The 22006-nt window shown below is 44.7% G+C and overlaps 1 protein-coding gene and 1 long non-coding RNA gene across 5 annotated transcripts in view; both read right to left on the bottom strand.

The window, feature by feature from the left end:
- The window catches only part of LOC309399485, a 338217-nt gene that overhangs the window by 209665 nt on the left and 106546 nt on the right, over positions 1-22006 (bottom strand). The gene's annotated exons all lie outside the window — the stretch shown is intronic.
- The window catches only part of MAPKAP1 (MAPK associated protein 1), an 89507-nt gene that overhangs the window by 43851 nt on the left and 23650 nt on the right, over positions 1-22006 (bottom strand). For all 4 annotated transcript variants that reach the window (XM_081967272.1, XM_081967273.1, XM_081967274.1 and 1 more), the window contains 2 exons: positions 8749-8921; positions 5219-5395 (listed from right to left, as the gene is read on the bottom strand). In XM_081967272.1, coding sequence (XP_081823398.1) covers positions 5219-5395; positions 8749-8921 — 350 coding nt within the window. The remainder of the gene's footprint in view (positions 1-5218; positions 5396-8748; positions 8922-22006) is intronic.

Genomic DNA, 22006 nt, shown 5'->3' with positions numbered 1-22006 from the left:
TCCCAGAACCAATCTTGAAAAGTTTATTTTACTGATCAAAGCAATAATATTACATCGGGGTTTTTTTTTGTTTGTTTAAAAGGAAAGCAAAGGACAGGCTAAGGAGCTTGGAATGGGGGGTTGAGAGAGAGAGAGAGGGAGAGAAAGAAAGAAAAGAGGGAAGGAAAAAGCTCTGGCTTTGACTATATTTAGTGGAACTATTCAAGTAAGTGAGGATTTGGCAACGGCTGCTGAAGAGATTGCACTGCTCAAAGTTATAAGCAATGAGATGCTTATTCTGGATCGGGGCCAGGGAGGGCCGTGAAATGGGCTATTCGGAGTTGAGGGTTGACAGGCAGGGATTTTGAGAAGGGAGGGGAGAGGAGGAGGAGGAAAAACTACTGCAGAATGTGTTGGGGTCCGCCAGCGAAGATGGCGGCATATTCGGAGAGGGAGGAGGTTGGGGAGGAACCTGGGCCAGTCCTGGAGTCTGGGGAAGGCTCAGATGAGGGCTCTGTGTCGGAGGCAGAGAGGGGACCAGGGCGTATGCCAGTTATCAGTTGCCTTCAGAGTCAGACATCAGTGAGGCAGAAGAACAGCTGGAGCCTGTTCCCGGTGTGTGCATGCACAGAGTTGCCAGAGGAAGGGAGCAGCTAAAGAACAGGGGCCGACTTGGGAGTAAGGCCACAGGTGGAGGATGAACGGCCGCTCCCAGAGGAAATAAAATGGGAGCGAAAGGGGAGTGGAGTTTGCAGGAGACCATTAATTGGTTCGTGACTCTCCGAGACTCCTTGCTTAATGACAGCGCGAATCACTTAAGAACTGAAGTGATTCGCTTAACAACCTTGGCGAAAAAAAGTGTCGTCAGATCAGGAGCAACTCCCTCAGCCACGACGTGGCTCAGCCATGGAAATTCCGCTCCCAAATTCGTGGCCTTACGTCGGGGTTTTTCCTGCATCCCGAGAGCGCAATGAAGCCAAGTCATTTGAAAGGACGGTATTTGGAGGAAGGGGGGTGGGTGGGGACGTTAAGAAGTAATTAGTCCAGGAGAACAGGACCACCGTGTCCCCCCAGCCCCCTTTAAAAAAAGATCTGCCTTGCCTCCTAAACTCTCTTCCCTCCCCATCATTTCACACAAACATACCTGGGTGACAAGGTTAAATCAAGCAGAGTAAAATCCGGGGCACTTATCATCCGCACGGCATTCCTGATAAATTGTGCGGTAGGGGAATAAAGGATTACCGTCTGTATTTTTTCATTACCCTTTTCTTTTGTTACCGAATACATAAATCCATTGTGGCACAATGTAATATGTATCATCGGGCTACACCTGTGGACACTTCATAGCGGCTGCCATGTCTCGGCCGTCAGGAGTGATGAGTGAAACCCCCCCACGCCCCCCCACGCTCCCCCCCCACCCTGTGAATGTTAATGATAGTGATCATTCTCAGGTAACGCGGCTCTCCATCTTCTGTTCCAAGCCTCCACGCGGAAGAAGCCGGGGTGGCAAGGTTCGGGAGAGGGAAAAGGAAGGGGAGAAGAGGAAGGAAAAGAGAGAGAGAGAGAGGGACAGGAGATAGATGGATGGATGGATGGATGGATGGATAGATAGATACAGCAGGCAGGCAGATAGATGATAGAGAGAGAGAAAGAGAAAAATAGACAGGAAAGAATGAAGAAACAGAGAGAGAAAGAAAGAGAGAGAGAGGCAGGCAGGCAGATAGATGATAGAGATAGAGAAAGAGAGAAGAAAGAGAGAAGAGAGAAAGAAAGAAAGAAAGAAAGAAAGAAAGAAAGAAAGAAAGAAAGAGAGAAATAGACAGGAAAGAGAGAAGAGAGAGAGAAAGAAAGAAAGAAAGAGATAGATCGATCGATCGATAAATAGATAGATTTAGCAGGCAGGCAGATAGATGATAGAGAAAGAGCGAAAGAGAGAGGAAAGAGAGAAGAGAGAAAGAGAGAAATAGACAGGAAAGAGAGAAGAGAGAGAAAGAGAGAAAGAAAGAAAGAGATCGATCGATCGATCGATAAATAGATAGATAGAGCAGGCAGGCAGATAGATGATAGAGAGAGATAGAGAAAGAGAGAAAGAGAGAGGAAAGAGAGAAGAGAGGGAAAGAAGGAAAGAAATAGATAGGTAGGTAGGGCAGGCAGGCAGACGATAGAAAGAGAGAGAGAGAGAGAGAAGAGAGAGAGAGAGATAAGGCTGGCAGATAGATGATAAGAGATAGAGAAAGTAAGAGAGAGAGGAGAGACAGAGAAGAAACAGACAGAAAGATAGATGACAGAGAGTGTGAGAGAGAAAAAGTATAGATGATAGATAGAGAGAATGACAGATAGAGAGGAGGGAGGGAGAGAGAAAGAGAGAGAGAGAATATGTATGACTCCCCTCCCACAAATCCATTAAAGAGGGGGGGGGAGAAGAGAGGGAAATGAAGAAATTTCTTCTTCACTCGCCCAAGATACTTGGTGATGGAGGCTGAGCCCGAGGGAGGGAGGTGTCAAATGCGTCATCAGCCAGAAGTCCCTTCATGCCCACAAGGGATTTAAGTCCAGCCCACCGTGAATTCCTTTGACTCTTATCTACCGCCAATTTGCTTTGACCATTAGTAACTCAGATTCTTTTAGAAACATTCACCTAACTCTGCTGACGCCACGCCTCAACCAAGACTGTTGAGGAAGCGCAACATTTTGTCCTATATATGGACTCCTTGCTACATTCAAAAGCTCTCGAGAACCAAGTTGGAGCTTACGTGTTGTAACGAGAACATATCCTTTCTTTCTTTCCCACTAACTCTCCCAACCCAAAGATCTAAGGCTTCGCCCGTGGCACTACTGTACCTCAACAGAAGCACACCAGCTTCTAGGGAAGCCAATTGAAGGTCATAACGTCTTGGTGTCTTCAGAACACCAGTTGAGAAATCGTGTCCGACCCATCGCGACCCCATGGACAACGTTCCTCCAGGCCTTCCTGTCCTCTACCATCCTCTGGAGTCCATTCAAGCTCACGCCAACTGCTTCTGTGACTCCATCCACCACCTCCTTCTCTGCCGTCCCCTTCTTTTGCCCTCCATCGTTCCCAGCATGAGGCTCTTCTCCAGGGAGTCCTTCTTCCTTCTCATTAGGTGGCCAAAGTCTTTGAGTTTCCTCTTCAGGATCTTCTAAAGAGCAGTCAGGGTGGATCTCCTCTAGGACTGACCGGTTGGATGGCCTTGCAGTCCAAGGGACTCAATGCAGGAGTCTTCTCCAGCACCAGAGTTCAAAGGCCTCCATTCTTTGGCGCTCAGTCTTCCTTATGGTCCAACCTTCACAGCCATCCATTGCAACTGGGAAAACCATCACCTTGACTACATGCACTTTTGTTGGCAGGGTGATGCCTCTGCTTTTTAGTATGATTTTTGCAATATCTTCTCTAATAAAATCTCGGTGAACAAACTTAGGAAGAGCCTTGTTTTCCGGGATATCCAAGGGTAGAGATATCAAGCTAAAACTTGACACCCACTCTCAGAAGGATCCTCTCCTCAAGACTCATCTTGGAAAAAATCCCACGTCCCCACAGATGAAGTAAATCTGGCACCTGACCTCAGACAAGGATGCCATGCTTTTTAGCCTGATGGGTTTCCTCAACAGCCATCAGCTCGGGGAGATGAATGGCCTCGTTCGAAGCTGGGATGGCTGCCCTCTGTCTTCTCCTTGCGTAACTTTGCCAGAGTCCTTGGGAGTTGCCAAATTCGGTCACGCCTGCTTAGCTCTCTCGAGTGATGGTGCCAAAAGAGAAAATAAGACACAGATGTATTTCAACGCTTGGAGATGCCAGACAGAGAGAGACAGCTAATAGCTTCATTTCGACCCTCCCCTACCAGCTGGGCACAGGTGGGAGGGGGGATAATGAGGTGCCTTTCCCTAATCAAACTCAATTATTTAACGCTCTCCATAACGGCAAAGAAGTTCGGCGCTCGGTTCCATGTATTTAAAGGCTCGGAGAGGGTCCTCTTTCAACCACCGGTGGGGAATAGTAGAGTCAAAACGATGGCGGCGACGTAGGAACGGTGATTTGGGCGACATCTTTTGAAAAGTCTGACTGTCTCCTTCTCCCCTCGCGGGAGAATGTTCCATCCAAAATTTGTCCCGACTTCAAACTGTCAACGTGGCAACTCGATGGGCCGTTTCACGCGGCTAAGAGCAGATTCGGCATTTCAGTGGACCCTGTTTCCCTGAAAATAAGACCTCCCCCCGGTAATAAGCCCAATGGGGCTTTTGAGCGCGTGCGCGAAAATAAGCTCTTCCCCGAAAATATTGCAACACAGCAGCAGCCATGAGGTGACCACGATCGTTGCCTCCTATTATTATCAAAAGTAATAAGACCTCCCCGAAAATAAGGCCAAGTGCTTATTTTTTTTGGGGTGTGTGTCAAAATAAAATAAGACCCTGTCTTATTTTCAGGGAAACACAGTATTAGTTCTCTAACCTTGAAGTTGGCCCCTCGCAACAAGGATCCCTGAAATGACAGCTGCCGGCTAACTCTTGACTCCTCTTTTTTAAATTCTCTGTACGTCGCTAAGAACCGAAGACAAGGATCTTCTCGGGCGCAAATAGCCAGGAGTATTTGTAGTGTTCAAAGCCAAGAGGAGTTTATTATTGCTGCCTACAGAGAAGCATCTGGTCAATTAATGGTCAAAATTAAATCGGTGCCAGGGTTATTGGAATTCAGAGGGCTGGACTTGATCTCTTGTGGAAATGCAACGATTCCAAACTGATGATATGTTAAACGCCGCCTTCCAGCTCAGCCTGCTCATCTCCTACGGATCTAATATAATGCGGTACGCCCTTGTGTGCTAAATGCTTAGCTTGTGGATGCAGGTGGTGGATGTGTAACTGCATTGCTATTCAGCTGGAGAAAACTATCTCCAGAACATAGTTCATGGCCCATATCCATTTCCTTCCTTCCTTCCTTCCTTCCTTCCTTCCTTCCTTCCTTCCTTCCTTCCTTCCTTCTTCACATAGCTGCCCATCTCACAAACGTCTGGACGATGAAGTATATTCAGAGAAAAGGAACAGAAAAGTGACAATTTCACATATAAATTTCCCAGGCTTGTACGATAGGTTTGCAAGCTAAACCCTCGAGACAGGCCTGGGTGCCCAATAAATTGCATTGCACAACCACAATGTTTCTTAAATACTTTGAGGACGCCAGGTTATCGGCTAGTTGGTCAATAAATACGAGAAGGAAGAGACTTACATTCGGACAAAAAGGGACTGCTTGGCCACCAAGCCCGGCGATGAATACTTCTCGACCAAGGCCAGAGTACTGAAGCCGAACTTGTGAATGGGTTCGTTGCAATCCAAGGGCGGGAAATCCGTGTCAACTTCCCCGTCGTCTTCGGCAATATGAAGGCAGTAAGCACAGACGTTGTCGCTGCAAGGAACGGGGAGAAAGAGAAGTTAGGAGGCCCACCTAGGAAGAAAGAAAAATGCCACGTTTATGAATCATGATTGCGATGTTGTTGTGGCCTGCCAGCGGCCTGCTGGAGAGGAGGTTGGGGAGAAAGATGGGCCAGTCCTGGGGTCTGGGGAAGGCTCTGATGAGGGCTCTGTGTCGGAGGCAGAGAGGGGGCCAGGGCCGTCTGACAGTTATCTGCTGCCTTCAGAGTCAGACATCAGTGAGGCAGAAGAACAGCTGGAGCCTGTTCCCAGTGTGCGCATGCGCAGAGCTGCCAGACGAAGGGAACAGCTAAAGAACAGGGGTCGACTTGGGAGGAAGGCCACAGGTGGATGATGAGTGGCCCTTCCCAGAGGAAATAAAAGAGGAGCGAAAGGGGAGTGGAGCTTGCAGGAGGCAATTAGTTCGCTTCATTGGTTCGTGACTCTCCGAGACTCCTGGCCAAGTTTTGCAGATATCGGCCTGACAGCTCTCCAAGCCTGATAAGGTCTGTGACCGTAAATCCTCCCTTGAAAGACTTTGCTGGAGGTGAATGAGAGGAATTCACAGTAACTTAATAAAAGGGGTTTTTGTTGGGACCAGGAGTTTGCTTCCTGCTCTTGGGAAGCCTCGGTTAGAACAGATGTTCAGTTTGGTACAATTATGGAGATTCTTTGTAAACATTCACCCAATAGATAACGATATTTTAATTAATTTATTTTTTGAAACTGCACTTCTGAGGATTCGGGAATACAGAGGCTGTCGTTATTGTTTGGGTTGCAATATCCCAGAATTTTTATCCCCTTGTGAACTTGGAATTTTCCCTTCTGCCTCGTTCAACGCGACACGTCCGGGTTGAAGTTTTCCCTCTCTGACTGATGCTGAAATTAATTAATAGTCAAACGCATGTTAATTGTTTAATTGGCCGCTTGATCTATATGGATCATTTTATTTTTTGTTGGAAGGGAGCATTAAATGAGTTGATTTACAAAGTTTATTGATTGGATTTGACAGTGAATTATTTTGCCGACTCCCTGATTTGCTATTTCCCCCAATTAATTCGCATAAGTTGGGTTGGTAACTTAAGTTCACCAAGCGTGCCTATTACAGGCAATTCATCCTTAAGCTGTCATTTATTATATTAAAGGTAAAGGTTCCCCTCGCACATCTGTGCAAGCCGTTCCCGACTCTAGGGGGCGGTGCTCATCTCCGTTTCAAAGCCGAAGAGCCAGCGCTGTCCGAAGACGTCTCCGTAGTCATGTGGCCGGCATGACTCAATGGCGAAGGCTCACGGAACGCTGTTCCCTAACCACCGAAGGTGGTTCCTATTTTCCTATTTGCATTTTTGACGTGCTTTCGAACTACTAGGTTGGCAGAAGCTGGGACAAGTCACGGGAGCTCACTCCATTACGCGGCGCTAGGGATTCGAACCGCTGACCTTTCTGATCGACAAGCTCAGCGCCTTAGCCCCTGAGCCACCCCATCCCTATTTCATTATATTAGAGAAAGGTAATAACAAGCCCTCCAAAGCTTCTCTATACCGTTTCAGACAAATGGCTATCCAACATCTTCTTAAAGACTTCCAGTGTTGGGACATTCACAGCTTCTGGAGGCAACTTCTGTTCCACTGATTAATTGTTCTAACTGTCAGGAAATTTCACCTCAGTTCTAGATTGCTCCTCTCCTTGATTAGTTTCCACCCATTGCTTCTACCATCAGGTGCCTTGGAGAATAGTTTGACTCCCTCTTCTTTGTGGCAACCCCTGAGATATTGGAAGACTGCTATCATGTCTCCCCTCATCCTTCTTTTCATTCAACTAGACCTACCCAGTTCCTGCAACCGTTCTTTGTATGCTTTAGTCTCCAGTCCCCTCATCCTCTTTGTTGCTCTTCTCTGCACTCTTTCTAGAGTCTCCACATCTTTTCTACATCGTGGCGACCAAAACTGAATGCCGTATTCCAAGTGTGGCCTTACCAAGGCCTTATAAAGTGGTATTAACATTTCATGTGACCTTGATTCTGTCCCTCTGTTGATGCAGCCTAGAACTGTGTTGGCTTTTGAAATGAAGCAAACAGGAAACGTGCAGGCAATTAAAAAAAATCTCAGGGCTCACATGTTCCTAAGATTTGAGCAGCTCAGAGGGAGAAATGCGCCACTTGCTACATCAGAATTTAGGGAAATGAGGTGCCGTTTCACTCCCACCTGTCAGAGAAAGGGGGCTTCAACCCTCAGGGATGCGAAAACGCTACCTAGGTAGTGACACCGAGGACGTGGAGGTGATTTGTCTTTTTTAAAAACAAACAAACGAGACACCCCCATCCCCCCACCCCTCCCAAAAGGGGAGCGCATCTCGAAATGATGATTCATTTATACGACACCGGGCTTCATAGGCTTGTCATTACACACTGCCTGGTAATTTAATTGAAAGAGAAATAGATACAGATGTACGCAGAGCTCGGAAGGAAATATTGATAAATGGTGAAGTGTTGCGGTGAGACTTATCTGGTGTGTGTGTGTGTGTGTGTGTATGTGTGTATTCTTCCGTTCAATCGTGTCCGATTCTCGGAGACTCTCTGGACAAGTCCCTGCAGTTTTCTTGGCCAAGTTTTTCAAAAGTGGTATGCTGTTGCTGTCTGCCTGCCTTATCAATCAATCATCTTGTTTGTCTGCCTGTCTGTCTCTCTCTCTTCTATCGTCTATCTATCATCAATCTATCCTTTTGTGCCATCCATCCATCCATCCATCCATCTACCCACCCATCTATCCCTCTATCCTATCTATTCCTCTATCTATCCATCTATCTATCTATCTATCTATCTATCTATCTATCTATCTATCTATCTATCTATCTATCTATCTACCTATCTACCTACCTACCTACCTATCCAGCTATCTATCCATTCATCCATCCACCCACCACCTACCCATCCATCCATCCATCCCTCCCTCCATTCTATCTATCATCTATCTATCTATCTATCTATCTATCTATCTATCTATCTATCCATCCATCCATCCATCCATCCATCCATCCATCCATCCATCCATTATCCGTCCATCCATCTACTCAACACATTTATCTATCCATCTATCTATCCACTTAACCTATCAATTTATTCATCTATCCATTCATTGTCCATTCATCATGACTGTCTGTGTTTCCATCCATCCATCTTTTCAACTTATCTACCTACATACCTACCTCTCAAAATCCATGAGAGGGGGGGGAGGAAGGGACAGAGAAAGAGAGAAAGACACACACACACACACACACAGAGAGAGAGAGAGAGAGAGAGAGAGAGAGAGAGAGAGAGGGAGAGAGAGAGGACAACCGCTTGAAAGGACCTACTTCAACTTGGGTTCCCGTCCTTCGCTCGTGTATTGCCAGCAGATGAGCCCGATCAAATCCTGCACCTTGGCGTTGGCAATCGTCACCACAGTCATGGGCTGCAACTTCTCCTGGTTGGCGTGGAGTGGGAGGTAGACATCAATTATTTTCGTTGGGGTTGTGCCAATGTGGCCCTGTGGGAAGAAGAGAAGTCAAGATGGACTGGAGTGCCTCGCATTTAGGCAAGCGAGATGCTTCCCATGCCAAGCCGGGTAAATATATCAAATAAAACCAATCTTTATGATGTTCTTATACCAACAGAGGATAACTGATGCCCAATCTACGCAGTACTGCCAATCCTCTACCTTAATAAGAGGTGTGGGGCTCCAGTTTCCAAAATTGCCATTTAAGAACGATGGGAGTTGAAGCTAAAATATCCGGGAGGGACCAAGTTAGGAAATGAATTATGCATCCTATGTTGAAGTTTCCCATCTTTAGTTTGGAATGTTGCCTTCAAGAAAATACACAGTTTGGACTTTTGATATCCCAAAGCAATCAGGAAAGGCCAATTCTGGGAGAATGACGTCCCTTTGCCTCAATTTATTTTGTATTCAGGTAGTCCTCGGCTTACGACCACACTATTAAGCCCAACATTTCTGCTGGTAAGCAAGACACTTGCTGAGTGAGTTGCATGCGCATGCTGGGAAGCTAGTCTCCTGGTTTCCAGCGCGCATGTACCCATGAAGACCAACTGGCCGAGGTGCACGGAGATGCCGGAAACAAACAGATGTGCACCAGGGAGCTCCACTTCTTATTTCCGGCAGTCCGACACGTGCAAAGTCCAGCTGGCCAGAACACGGCAGAGCAACAGGCGACAGCTGGCATGCCTGGAGAGATGGCTCTGCATGTCACTTCCGGCACGGGTGCCATAAGGTCCCCATCACGGGTATAGGGTGTCCTGCCTGAGCAAGGGGGTTGGACTAGAAGACCTCCAAGGTCCCTTCCCACTTGGTGACTCTGTAATTCTGCTGCTTAGAAGGAAGCCTGGATGACTTTAATCGGCCACCAGCTGACTCTTCTTCTCTTCCGAAGTCCTGCGAAGCTACCCGTCTGGGGCGCCTGGGGAATTCAGGGAGAGGGAAGAGTGGATTTATGAGTCTTATTTATATCATTCTAATGTTGGGAGGCTGAAGTAAAAAAAAAAAAGGGCCTTCGCTGCTTTATCATCATTAATCTTTTCCGGGAGAAGATGACGAGGATGGGGAGAGAAGGCTGACAGAATTGCTGATGCTCATAAACCAAATGGATCGGGGGGGGGGGGGGGAGGCGAAACCATTTGCATTTGCTTTTTTTAAACAGAGACTGGAACACGGGCTGGGGTAGAAGAGGTCTGTGGGGATGGATAGATAGCTGTGTCTTGCAAAGGGGAGCCTTCTCGAAGTCAAAAGAGGGTAGCAGAGCCCCCGCTGCATCAAAATTGCGTTGAACAACAGAATAACAGAGTTGGGAAGGGACCTTGGAGGTCTTCTAGTCCAACCCCCCTGCCTAGGCAGGAAACCCTACACCACTTCAGACAAATGGTTATCCAACATCTCCTTAAAAATGTCTAGTGTTGGAGCATTCACAACTTCTGGAGGCAAGCTGTTCCACTGGTTAATTGTTCTAACTGTCAGGAAATTTCTCCTTAGTTCTAAATTGCTTCTCTCCTTGATTAGTTTCCACCCATTGCTTCTTGTTCTGCCTTCTGGTGCTTTGGAGAGTAGCTTGACTCCCTCTTCTTTGTGGCAGCCCCTGAGATATTGGAAGGCTGCTATCATGTCTCCCCAAGTCCTTCTTTTCATTAAACTGGACATCCCCAGTTCCTGCAACCGTTCTTTATGTGTTTTAGCCTCCAGTCCCCTAATCAACTTTGTGGCTCTTCTCTGCCCTCTTTCCAGAGTCTCAGCATCCTTTTTACATCGTGGCAACCAAAACTGGATGCCGTACTCCGAGCGTGGCCTTAGTCGAGGCAAATTCGATGACCAACGCCAAAGATTATTTACACAGTTCAATCCTTTGCAAGAGACGGCCGGCCAAAAGTGCGAAGAGGAAAGTTGCCAAAATTCCATCCCTCCCTCTGTCATCTTTTCATCTCAATGACGTCCGTTCGAGAAGCTGCAGCAAACCAACCTGATCTTAAAAGCTGCATTTCAGTTGTTGTTGTTGTTAATAAAGCCCGATCTTTGAAATCCTACTTGTGCCACGCTCCAAAAAGCAGGCAAAGGAGGGACAAAAAGACAGCAGCTAAATCCACTTTCCATTTAATTGAATTGAAAGTGTAATGAACATTAAAATGAATTAATCAAGGCCCCTGTGCATTTCATAATTTTCTTTTGCCGGGATATTAAAAATGACAGTTCGGAGATAACCTCTGAATGGGTCCAGAGTTTTTCTGGGAAGCCTGGATTTCAAAAGGAACATCCTGCTTTATAATCCAACCTCTCTCCTTTTCCATTTACGGCACCAAAATCCATTGGAAACTCAAGTGTTTCATTCTTAGCACAGAACCCAATACAGTACATACTTGCTGGTGGGGAGAGAGAAATATATATATATATATGATTAATTTGTTAATAATCATGATTTACCACATCTTCCTTTACAATGGAGTTGGGTGACTTAATGTTATAACGCTTTAAGATTAGATGGCCTAATGATATATAATGCGAAAGATTTTTAAGCGAATCGTTATTTAGTGAGTCATAAAACCCTCTTAAAAATTAATCTTTCACGCACATCCAGCTTATCCAAAGTTAGCATTTAATTAGTTGGCCTTGGAGCAAATGAGCATACTATTTTATTTGCTCAATCAGGATATGCCTCTCCAGTAATTAGAATTAATTCAAGCCATTGACTCACACCTCCTAACAAACAATATAAAACATTAGGGAAAACAGAAATAAATGGAGGGGGCGAGTTTTTGTTTTTATTTTTTTCCCCCTTTCCCAAATCTTCCCCACGAAACAAAACGTCACGTCCTTATTTTCACAAGACTCCAAAAATTTCTCCCGTGTCTTTAAAAGGAAGAAGGACGCATGAAACACATGAATTTCATGCATGTATTCTTTTTATGGATACACGAGAATGTATGTAGTTCAGGGTTCTTATGAGGGATTCTTTCCATGTCTCTGAGCTCGGTGGTTTTCTTGCAGACATTTCACGACCCAACTAGGTAACATCATCAGTGCCAGTGAGTGTGAATTGCTCCCTGTTTTTCTATAGTAGCTCAGCTCAGCATTCAATGCCATCATTCCAGATATTCTTCTAACTGAACTAAATAAGATAGCTGTATCCGACCACACTTGTAAATGGCTTGTAAGCTTCCTAACAGACAGGAAGCAGCTGGTGAAGCTAGCAAAATCACATCCGATACCTGTACAATTAGCACAGGTGCCCCCCCGGGGCTGTGTGCTCTCTCCACTTCTCTTCCCTCTACACGCCAACGACGGGATCTCAAACGATCCATCTGTTAAACGAATGAAGTTTGCAGATGATGCAACAGTGATTGGTCTCATTCGAGACGACGATGAATCCTCCTACAGACAGGAGGTCTACATGTCCTTCCTAGGGCCCATCTCTTTCCACATACGACTATAACCATGTTGCTTGTATCTTTAAAACCTATATTGCGTTTATTTGTCTCCTAGTATGATTTGATTGCTTATTAGTAACTTATGACTATCACTAAGTGTTGTATCTTATGATTCTTGATGAATGTATTCTATTTTATTTTTCTTTATGTAGACTGAGAGCATATGCATCAAAGACAAATTCCTTATGTGTCCAATCCCACTTGGCCAATAAAGAATTCTATTCTATTCTATTCTATCCTATCCTATTCCATTCCACTCCATTTTCTATTCTATTCTATTCTATTCTATCCTATTGATTCCATTCCTAATTTCTATTCTATTCCATTCTGATTCTATTCCCTATTCTATTCTATTTCTTATTCTACTCTACTCTATTCCAATTCCAGTTCAATTCATTAGAGTGAAGATCTGTTCCTGACTTCTTGCCAAGTAATTGCTGCTACAGCATGGTGTTTTGAAGATACCACCCTGGCAGCTCTCCAAGCCTGATAAAGGTCTGTAGTTGTGACATCTCCTGAAAGACTGTTGGCCGGGACTTTGCTAGAGACAAATTCCCTTTAAACTAAATAAATGAGATTTTATGGGGAACGAGGAGTCGGCTTCATGATCTTGGGAAGCCTACACCAGAACAAAAACAACTGGATCCCCTTATTGCCCTAAGCCAGTGGTGGGCAACCTGCGGCTCGGGAGCCACATGCGGCTCTTTACACCCTTTAATGCGGCTCTTCTGTGTGCCGGGTGCCCACTCCCCTCCCTCCTCTCGGGCTTCGGAGGGAAGCTTCTGCAAAAGCCCGGGCAAGTGACAACCAATTTTGGTCCTATGACTGCAGAATGCTGCAAAATACCATAAATGCAGGCCAGTTGTTGAGTGTTTCAAATGTGATTGGAACACTCAACAAGGTGACCACAGTGTGTGTGTGTGTGTGTGTGTGTGTGTGAGAGAGAGTGAGAAAGACAGACAGAGAGAGGAACAGAGAGAGGGAGTGAGGGAGGGAATCAGAGAGAGACTGACAGACAGACAGACACACACACACACAGACAGAGAGAGACAGAGAGGGGGAGGGAGGGAGAGAAAGATAGACAGACAGAGAGACACACACAGAGTGAGTGATTAAGTGAATGAGTGAGAGACAGACACACCCACATACACAGTGACAGAGAGAGAGGAAGGGAGGGGAGAGAGACAGAGGGAGAGACAGAGACAGACACAGAGAGAGTGAGTGAGAGACAGACAGACACACACACGCACACAGAGTGACAGAGATGGGGGAGGGAGGGAGGGAGAGACAAAGAGCCAGAGAGAGAGAGAGAAAGAAAAAGAAAAAAAGAAAGTGGGAGAGAGAGATGAAATTAAAAACAACAACATACAAACCTGACTTACTCAAACTATCCAAGGAAATGCAAGGCCAATGTTCACATTAGTGGTTGTGACTTTGTCAGTCAATGTCAGGATGTAATTTTCTCTACATTGTAAGGCAAATTTTACGGAATTTAACGTTATCGATAAATAATATCGCTCTAAAGTTTTTGTTTTATTAGTTGTGTTATTTGTATCCTCCCGACCTATGTGGATACTTGCATGCAGAATATTCTCAATAAAAACTTATTGAAACTAAAAACAGTGTACCATCCTATGTATTTTCGGTTTTAAAAATGTGGCTCTCAAAGTAAATTTCAATCGTGGTTTTGGCGAGATTTGGCTCAGTTGAAAAAAAAGGTTGCCCACCACTGCCCTAAGCCACCGTGGGTTTGAATCTAGCTTATCTTGACTAGATTTGAGTAGATCAAACAAAAAAAATCAGCTGGATTGCTTTTTTTTTTTTTTGCCCAGCAGACAGTAAAATCCCATTAATGTTCTCACTTAATTTATCTTGTTCGGGCTGTCACCAATCATAAAATTTTAACCCCGTAATTTCCTGCGATGCAAAGCATAACAGAGTATGAATATTTAAATGCTGTGTAAATACACTCGTCCTTCCCCCCTCCGCCCTGCATTTAATTTTGGCATTCTACAGCAGTGCCTTTACTTAGAAACTTCCCTCCGCCCTCTCTACAGTATTTTCCAATTACAGCCCAGATGTTCTAGAGTGTCGGCAGGAATAGGGAGTTTTGAGGAAAATTTCCTCGGAATTGCAATGAAGGATTCTGCACCAGCTTCAGGAGTCATTAGCCAACTCATGTTTTATTCTGAAATTCGCCCTCCTGCCTCTTTGCACTTCCAAACAGTCCCTACTAATATCTTTGCTCATTATTATACGATGTAAAGCAAAGAAAATGTTTGTAGCTCTGGATGCAATTGTGGGTGCTGTCTTGAGCTTGGTGGCTTTCTTGCAGACATTTCTTTACCCCACTAGGTAACATCATCAATGCTGGAAGGGAGACTGAGGATATCTTGTAGATAAACAGGGAGCAAACCCCACTCCCTTCTAGCATTGATGATGCTAACTAGTTGGGTAATGAAACGTCTGCAAGAAAACCACCCAGCTCAGAGAGCACCAAGGACCCCACAGTCCTCCTCTTCCGAAAGTTAGAATATTTCGGACATGGGATATGACACCCTGAAAAGGACGGCATCCTTTACTTAATCCTCCAAGGAAAATTTGAAGGCTGATGAGGTCCAGGCTGAAGAAGAGCATCATGGCTTCAAAATCTAAGGGAGTGTTTTGGACAAAACTCAGCAGCACTTTTTCATGCGTTTGTTTACAAAAATAGGATTGCCAACATGATCGCCAATGTCTGATGGTGGATATGGAAGAAAAAGGAGGAGGAGGAGGAAGAGGAGGAGAAGGAGAAGAAGAAGAGGAGGAGGAGGAGGAGGAGGAGGAGGAGGAGGAGGAGGGATAAACTCTATCCTGTGATCAGTAATTCAGTTTTCCCATCTTGATGCTCGGAGCTCAGTTGAGCGAGTGAAAGACAGCAAAGGGAGAAAAAGGCCCCTCTGTTTGGGAGGATTTATTCCTATTTCACATTCCCCTCATCAAAGTGGGTTAATTTCATTAGAAGAGATAACAAGCCCAGCCATAAAGTGCAGCCACAAATGGCCTCTTAATAAATAGGCTTTTAAAAATACCGTAAACACAATGTTGTGTTTGCTCAGAAATCTGCCACCGGATCTTGTCATGAACAGATGCTATTAAAAGGGGGAAAAAAAGAAAAAGAGACAGAAAGAAAGAGACAGAAAGAAAGAACGTCTTCTCAGACACCCAGAGTTAGAAAACAAGGCTGCGCGTTTTTAAAACTCTAAATGTGGCTTGCCAGATTCCTTGAGGATATTTCCCCCATTTGGGGTGAAACGCTTTTAAAACACAGACCGAGGGGCTGCGTTATAACCTGACCCCAACCTGTGAACCAGACAGAAAATGAACAGGATTCTTTTCTGCCTGAGAAAATGTGTGTGTGTGTGTGTGTGTGTGTGTGTGTAATTTATGCACACACACACACACACACACACACACACACGCAGGATATCCTGCTTTCCAGTGAATATAAATCGCACGTCACAGCTTATCGTTGGACATTTAAAAAAACTTTTCAAAGCAGTTTTTTAACTATCCATTCGCCCAAACCGGTAGTAAAAAATATATATGCTTTTATAAACTTTTTAAAAGGTTCCAACAATCAGCTGTGACAGTCAGTTGCGTCTCGTGATCGTTGGAACTTTTAAAAACTTTTAAAAGCATTTTTTAAACTACCTATATGCCCAAACCGGTAGTAAAAAAAAAAATGCTTTAAAAAGTTTTTAAAAGGTTCTGATGACAGGCGTGACAATCAGCTGTGCTGCGTGATCGTCAAAACGTTTTATTTAATTTTTTTACGTGTTTTTTTTACTACCCTTTTGGGGAATAGGTAGTTAAAAAATGCTTTAAAAAGTTTTTTTAAAAGGTTCCAACGATCGTACGTGATTCTCGGAACGTTTTTTTTAAAAAACTTTTTTAAAAGCATTTTTTTAACTACCGGTTCTAGCAAGCAGGTCTAATACTGGTAACATTTCACCCCTGATTCTAACCCTCAAAAGAAACCAACGGCAACTGACCGCTGGACTTAACACTTCATGGAACTCCTGCCCATCCATGTACAAATCTCTCTGTTTTTATATCTCAAGACTCTGGCCTTACAGGAGTCCTTGGAGGAAGGGCAGATTAATAATCTAAAAAAGAAAATCGATAACATTTCGCGAAAATAACATAACGATGGGAGGAGAGTGGGTTTTGGTCCTTTGTCTTAGAAAATAATAGCATCCTCCAATATGTATTTTTTTTTTCTTCTCGTTTGGAGCGCCTGGCCATTTCTTTTTCTCAAGTCTGGAATTTTTAATCCTTCTTTCTGCTCGTAAAACAATTCAATCCTTTTCTTCGGCTATCGGGAATGTTGACTTATGAACATGGCTTTGATTTTGAGCCATGTATAATTAAGTGAAGGATAATAACATTAGACCAAGCTTAAAATCAATTAAATTGAATAAAACGCAATATGATTCAAGCAGAAGATTAACTAGGGCTGTCACATAAAATTGTATTTTTGAAATTTTTTATTCTAATTAAACATGTTCTAATTAAATGACCGCAGCTTTCTCCTTCGCCCGCCCCCGCCCGCCCGCCTGCCTCGAGCTCCTTTGGTATCTATTTCAAACGGCATGTTCATTAAAATTATATTCTATATCTCATTAGAAATGGCTGCTCTTCTTCCATTCTCCTTGAATAATACTTAGTGGGAAAACCACTGACAAAAAAAGGCTTAATCTTTGCCCTGATCCCGGGTGTTGTTTTCCCTGGAAACATTTTGCAGAGTCCGACTGTTGTTCCACAGGTCTCCGAAACAAACGTACCACCATAATAAGATTAAAAAATAAATTTAAAAATTAAATTAATAAAATCTCTCTACATAAAAACGGCTCCGTGTGTGTATGTCTGCGTGTGTTCCAGCATAACTCTGGAACGCCTTGAGCAATTTCAATCAAACTTGGTACCCAAGATGACTTACCCTCTGGAAAAAAATACTGTGGGGGTAAGACACCCCAACAACCTGAGGGGTGTGTTTTCTGTTAAGATACAGCCTGTTGTGCCTTAAAATGGCTTCTACTGTACTGCCGTAAAATGGCTTCTACTATACAACGCAGTAGAGTTGCCGTGGTAACAGCTTCACAGTACTCCACAAGGGGGCTCCCTCTGGTAAGGGGGAAAATCCAACATTAGAAATTACGCTTCTGGGAGCACAGGGAAAACATTTTTAACTAATTTAACTGTTGCCGAAATCAGGGCTGAGGGAGAAGTTGCTCTTGCCATCGCCTCTCCAGGAATTGCAGCGACATTCATGGAAGGAGGGAGGACAGCCCATTTCGCACTTACGTTGCCGCTTGACAGGACTGGGACAAGTAAATAGCCGGGCAACGCCGGGTTATCAGCTCGTAAAATAATAAAATAAAATACAGCTAATCCTCGACTTATGACCACAATTGAGCTCAAATTTCTGTTGATAAGTGAGACAATTGTCTTTTGGTTGCCATAAGTGGGTACGGCTTCAAAGGATTGCGATGGTGCTAACTACGGAATTGTGATGAACCAGCCTGGTCTCTCTCTCTTCTCCCTCTCTCTCTCTTCTCCCCCCCTCTCTCTTCTCCCTCTCTCTCTCTCTTCTCCCTCTCTCTGTGTATCTCTGTCTCTGTCTGTCTCTCTTCTCTCTGTCTCTCTTTCTCCATCTCTCTCTGTGTCTCTCTCTTTCTCTCTCTCTTCTCCCCCGTCTCTGTCTCTCTCTCTTCTCCCTCTCTTTCTCTCTCTCCTCCTCCCTCTCTCTTCTCCCTCTCTCTTTGTGTCTCTGTCTCTCTTCTCTCTGTCTCTCTTTCTCCATCTCTCTCTTTCTCTCTCTCTTCTTCCATCTCTGTCTCTCTCTCTTCTCCCTACCCCCCCTCTCTCTTCTCCCTCTCTTTCTGTCTGTCTGGTTGTCTCTCTTCTCTCTCTGTCTCTCTCTTTCTCCATCTCTCTCTTTCTTTCTGTCTCTTTCTCTCTCTTCTCCCTTTGTCTCTCTCTCTCCATCTCTCTCTTTCTCTCTCTGTCTCTTTCTCTTCTCTACCCCTCTCCATCTCTCTCTTTCTCCATCTCTCTCTCTGTCTCTCTTTCTGTCTCCCCCCCTCTCTCTCTCTCTGTTTCATTTGTTTGGCAAAATCCAGAAGAAGAGGGCAGGCAAGCATCCTGGTTGCGTCCATTACAGATTCACAGATCCAGCCTAGCAAATCAGTTAAATTAAACCCGTATTTCATCTAAGGGGAAGAGAATGTGCCGGCAATTGCGGGGCCCCACCGGTAACTTAAGTTTTCTCATTTCATCCTCCGATACTCCTAAGTAAATAAAACAACAAGGCTGGGGAGAGGAAGAAGAGGGGAGGAATAGAAGTGAGGGAATGGGGGGAGGTGGGGAGTTGTGGGGTTGGAAGGGACGGGTAGAGTGAGAATCAAGTTTTTCGCCCCCCCCCCCCCAAATGGAATCTGTCACTTCCCCAGGCTGCGATCTTTTCAGCTCCTGCACCCTAAAATGTGTTCAGAGACATTATATGCGCTTTCTATTTAGCAATTTAATTATATCTTTGCAGCCGGAGAATGGCAATGGTTTTGCAGTAATATTCAGGTGAAAGCATTCTCACATTAATATGCCGGAATCCGATGTGTTAATTTGATGCAACTTTGCCTTGACAATATGTGATTAATTTGTTCCAGGGCTAACTGGGCTCCCGGGCTCTCTGACAGTTGAAAATGCTGGGTTTCTTCTCCCTATCACTGGTTGACACTTATCAGCCCTCCGTTTTCCTTAAGACCACTGCTAATTTGTAATGAACTGGATTTTCCAGGAGGAGGAGGGGGGGGGAAAAGGAGCACCTTCATTTTTAATTCTGTCGGTGTCACCTCCTTGAGGAAAATTACAAGTTTCCGTAGGTGTGATTAGTGCCACACTCCGCCTGATAAGAGGTTTGAGGAAACAAAGCTTTTCGAAAAGAGAAGTTGGTATTTAATCTGCAGAAAACAGATTTATTGCCTCTAGGCAGATAAATATAATAGAGCGTCTCCTTGTTCCTTTATTATTTCTTCTTCTTCTTTCTTCTTCTTCTTCTTCCTTCTTCTTCTTCTTCTTCTTCTTCTTCTTCTTCTTCTTCTTCTTCTTCTTCTTCTTCTTCTTCTTCTTCTGCTTCTTCCTCTTCTTCTTCCTTTTCTCCTCCTCCTTCCTCCTCTTTCTCTCTCTTTCTCCTCTCAACCTCCTCCTCCTTCCTCTTCTTCCAGTTTGTCTTCCTCCTCTCAACCTCCTCCCACTTCTCCACCCCATCTCCCTTCTTCTTCCTCCTCCTTTTCTCCTCCTCCTCCTCCTTCCCCTTTGTCTTTTCCCTCTCAACCTCCTCCTCCTTCTTTCTCCTCTTTTTCTTCCTTTTCTTTTCCTCCTTCCTCTTCTTCCTCTTTGTTTTTGTCCTCTCAACCTCCTCCTCCTCTTCTTCTCCTCCTCCAAGTTGGAGAAGAAGGATAGAGCTGATTTGCTAGGATTTCTTTCATAATAATCTCTTCTCCTTTTCCTCCCCCTCCTCCTTTCTCCTCCTCCTCCCTCTTCCTTCTGTTCTTCCTCTTCCTTGTCTTCTTCTCCTCCTTCTCCTCCTCCTCCTCTTCCTCCTCCTCCATCTCCATCTTTCTCTGGCAGCGCCTTTTAAAAAAGGTTTTGGGGTGGGTGTTTTTTTTTGGAAAACCGGAATAACTAAATGCTATATTGCAGTATGTGGCTCACAAAGACATTCATAAACAAAACCTTCAGGAAGGAGCTGCTTGAATAGCCTGGATTAGATTAGCAAACTAGCAAAGTTGTTTGCTAGTAGAGAGAGAGTAGGAGAGGCTGATTTGGCATTCAAATATTGTAAATACCCCAAATGATAAGCGGCAGGGGAGTTTACTTTCGCAGTACGAGAGGTCCTGGCTGCTGGCGTTGCCTGGAGCTCCTTTTGGCTTGAAGGACCTCGCACTGACATATATATATATTTTCCTGAGCTCCTGGCACCCAGAGACGTATTACCCTTTGCTACTAGAAGTAATGTATGGGTCACGATGAGCTCCTGACATCCATAGCCTTGTCCTCCACCAATGGCCAAATTTTCCCCTTTCAGAGTTGTCCAGGCTGATGTCCATCAATTCACTTGCTGGTGGCAGGTTCCAGGGTTTAATAGCCCACCGGGGTGAAAGACGGCTCCTCTGTTGTCTCTTCTGAACGCCCCATTATTTCTTGATTTATACAGTCATTTATACACCACCCTCTTCCGAGATTCAAGGTGGCTAGGCCTCATTATTCAGCTTCACCAGGTGATCTCAGTGAGTTTCTGGTGTTTATGAGCGATGGATGAAAAGTTCTCCCCACCTGTAAAACGCTCCGATGCTAAGGAGTTAGACAGAGGGAGAGAAGGGGATAGGAGAGGATCCATGGAGCCAGCTCCACATAGCCCAATCACATAGTTTCGTAGCGGGGCACGGGTTTCTACCTAGTTGTGTATAGAAAGAAGTTTATCCTGCTGAATCAGTTATCTGTGTGTGCTTTCTGGATGCGATTTCTGCAATGAACTCTTGACAGAGTTACCGGAAGGACATATTCTAAATGAGACCGCACCCACACGCACAAACACACAAACACACAGGGTTAAAAGTAAAATCCGTGAAATTGCTTGGTTCTCTTTTGATTCCTTCCCTGCTGATCTCCCGGCCGTGGGACTTTAAAAGTCTACTTTCGCGAATTTATCTTCCTCGGCTTCTTAGGGCCCCCTTTGAAAGATGACTGACAGCTTAACTTTAAACAGCGAGAAGAAAACAGAACTTAATCTATATTAATGCCGCGACCTGGAAGATTTAAAGGAAGCTCCGTCTTGGGTTGTCGTTTATCATTTATGCTGAGCAAGGACCCAAATGGTCCCAGAACTCCAAATTGGAAATCGGACCGTCGTATTTTTACAAGTAAAAAAAAGAAAAGAAAAAGAAAACGAGAGAGAGAGAGAGAAAAATTTCTGCAACTTCTGAAGCTTTCCCGCGGAGATGATAATAATAATTAATGGAGTGGGTTCCCACGACATTTCCCCCCCCCCCGATATTTATTCAAGAAATATGCTGCCAAAAAGAATTAAAAAGTAATGAAAAGAGCAGGGAGAGGAGCTATTTATTTGTTCAGGTTTCGCCTTACAATAGGGAGATTATGTCTAATGACACTATGATTCCGGGGGCTGAAAAACGACAGGCTGAATTTCTTTCTTTCTTTTTCCACCCAAAGGAAAAAAAATTAATCTTGCAAGCCTACTTATAAATCATAGGATGTCAGTAAAAGTAACCAACCGGTTGTTTTTATTAACAGATGTGCAAATGGATATGGGTATATGCCTGTCCTCGGGGCCACGTGGTTAACTCTTGGGGGGGCACCCTGAGAAAATTCATTTTAAGCGAGAGGACAGGAGGGCAAATGCGTGGTTGAGGATTCTTTCGATTTAAGAGCTCTGCCAGGAAGTTGGATAATGATGACTTGGATGAACAGAGTTGGAAGGGACCCTGGAGGTCTTCTAGTCCAACCTCCTACTCAAGACGGAGACCCTAGAGATCAGCGGTCGCCAACCGGTGGTCCGTGAGAAAATTTAGGTGGTCTGCAGAGAAA

Source organism: Natrix helvetica, assembly GCF_964273705.1.
Source record: "Natrix helvetica genome assembly, chromosome: 15".
NCBI lineage: Eukaryota > Metazoa > Chordata > Lepidosauria > Squamata > Natricidae > Natrix > Natrix helvetica.
The sequence above is the reverse complement of the archived record's forward strand: the minus strand, read 5'-3'. Positions and strand labels throughout refer to the sequence as shown.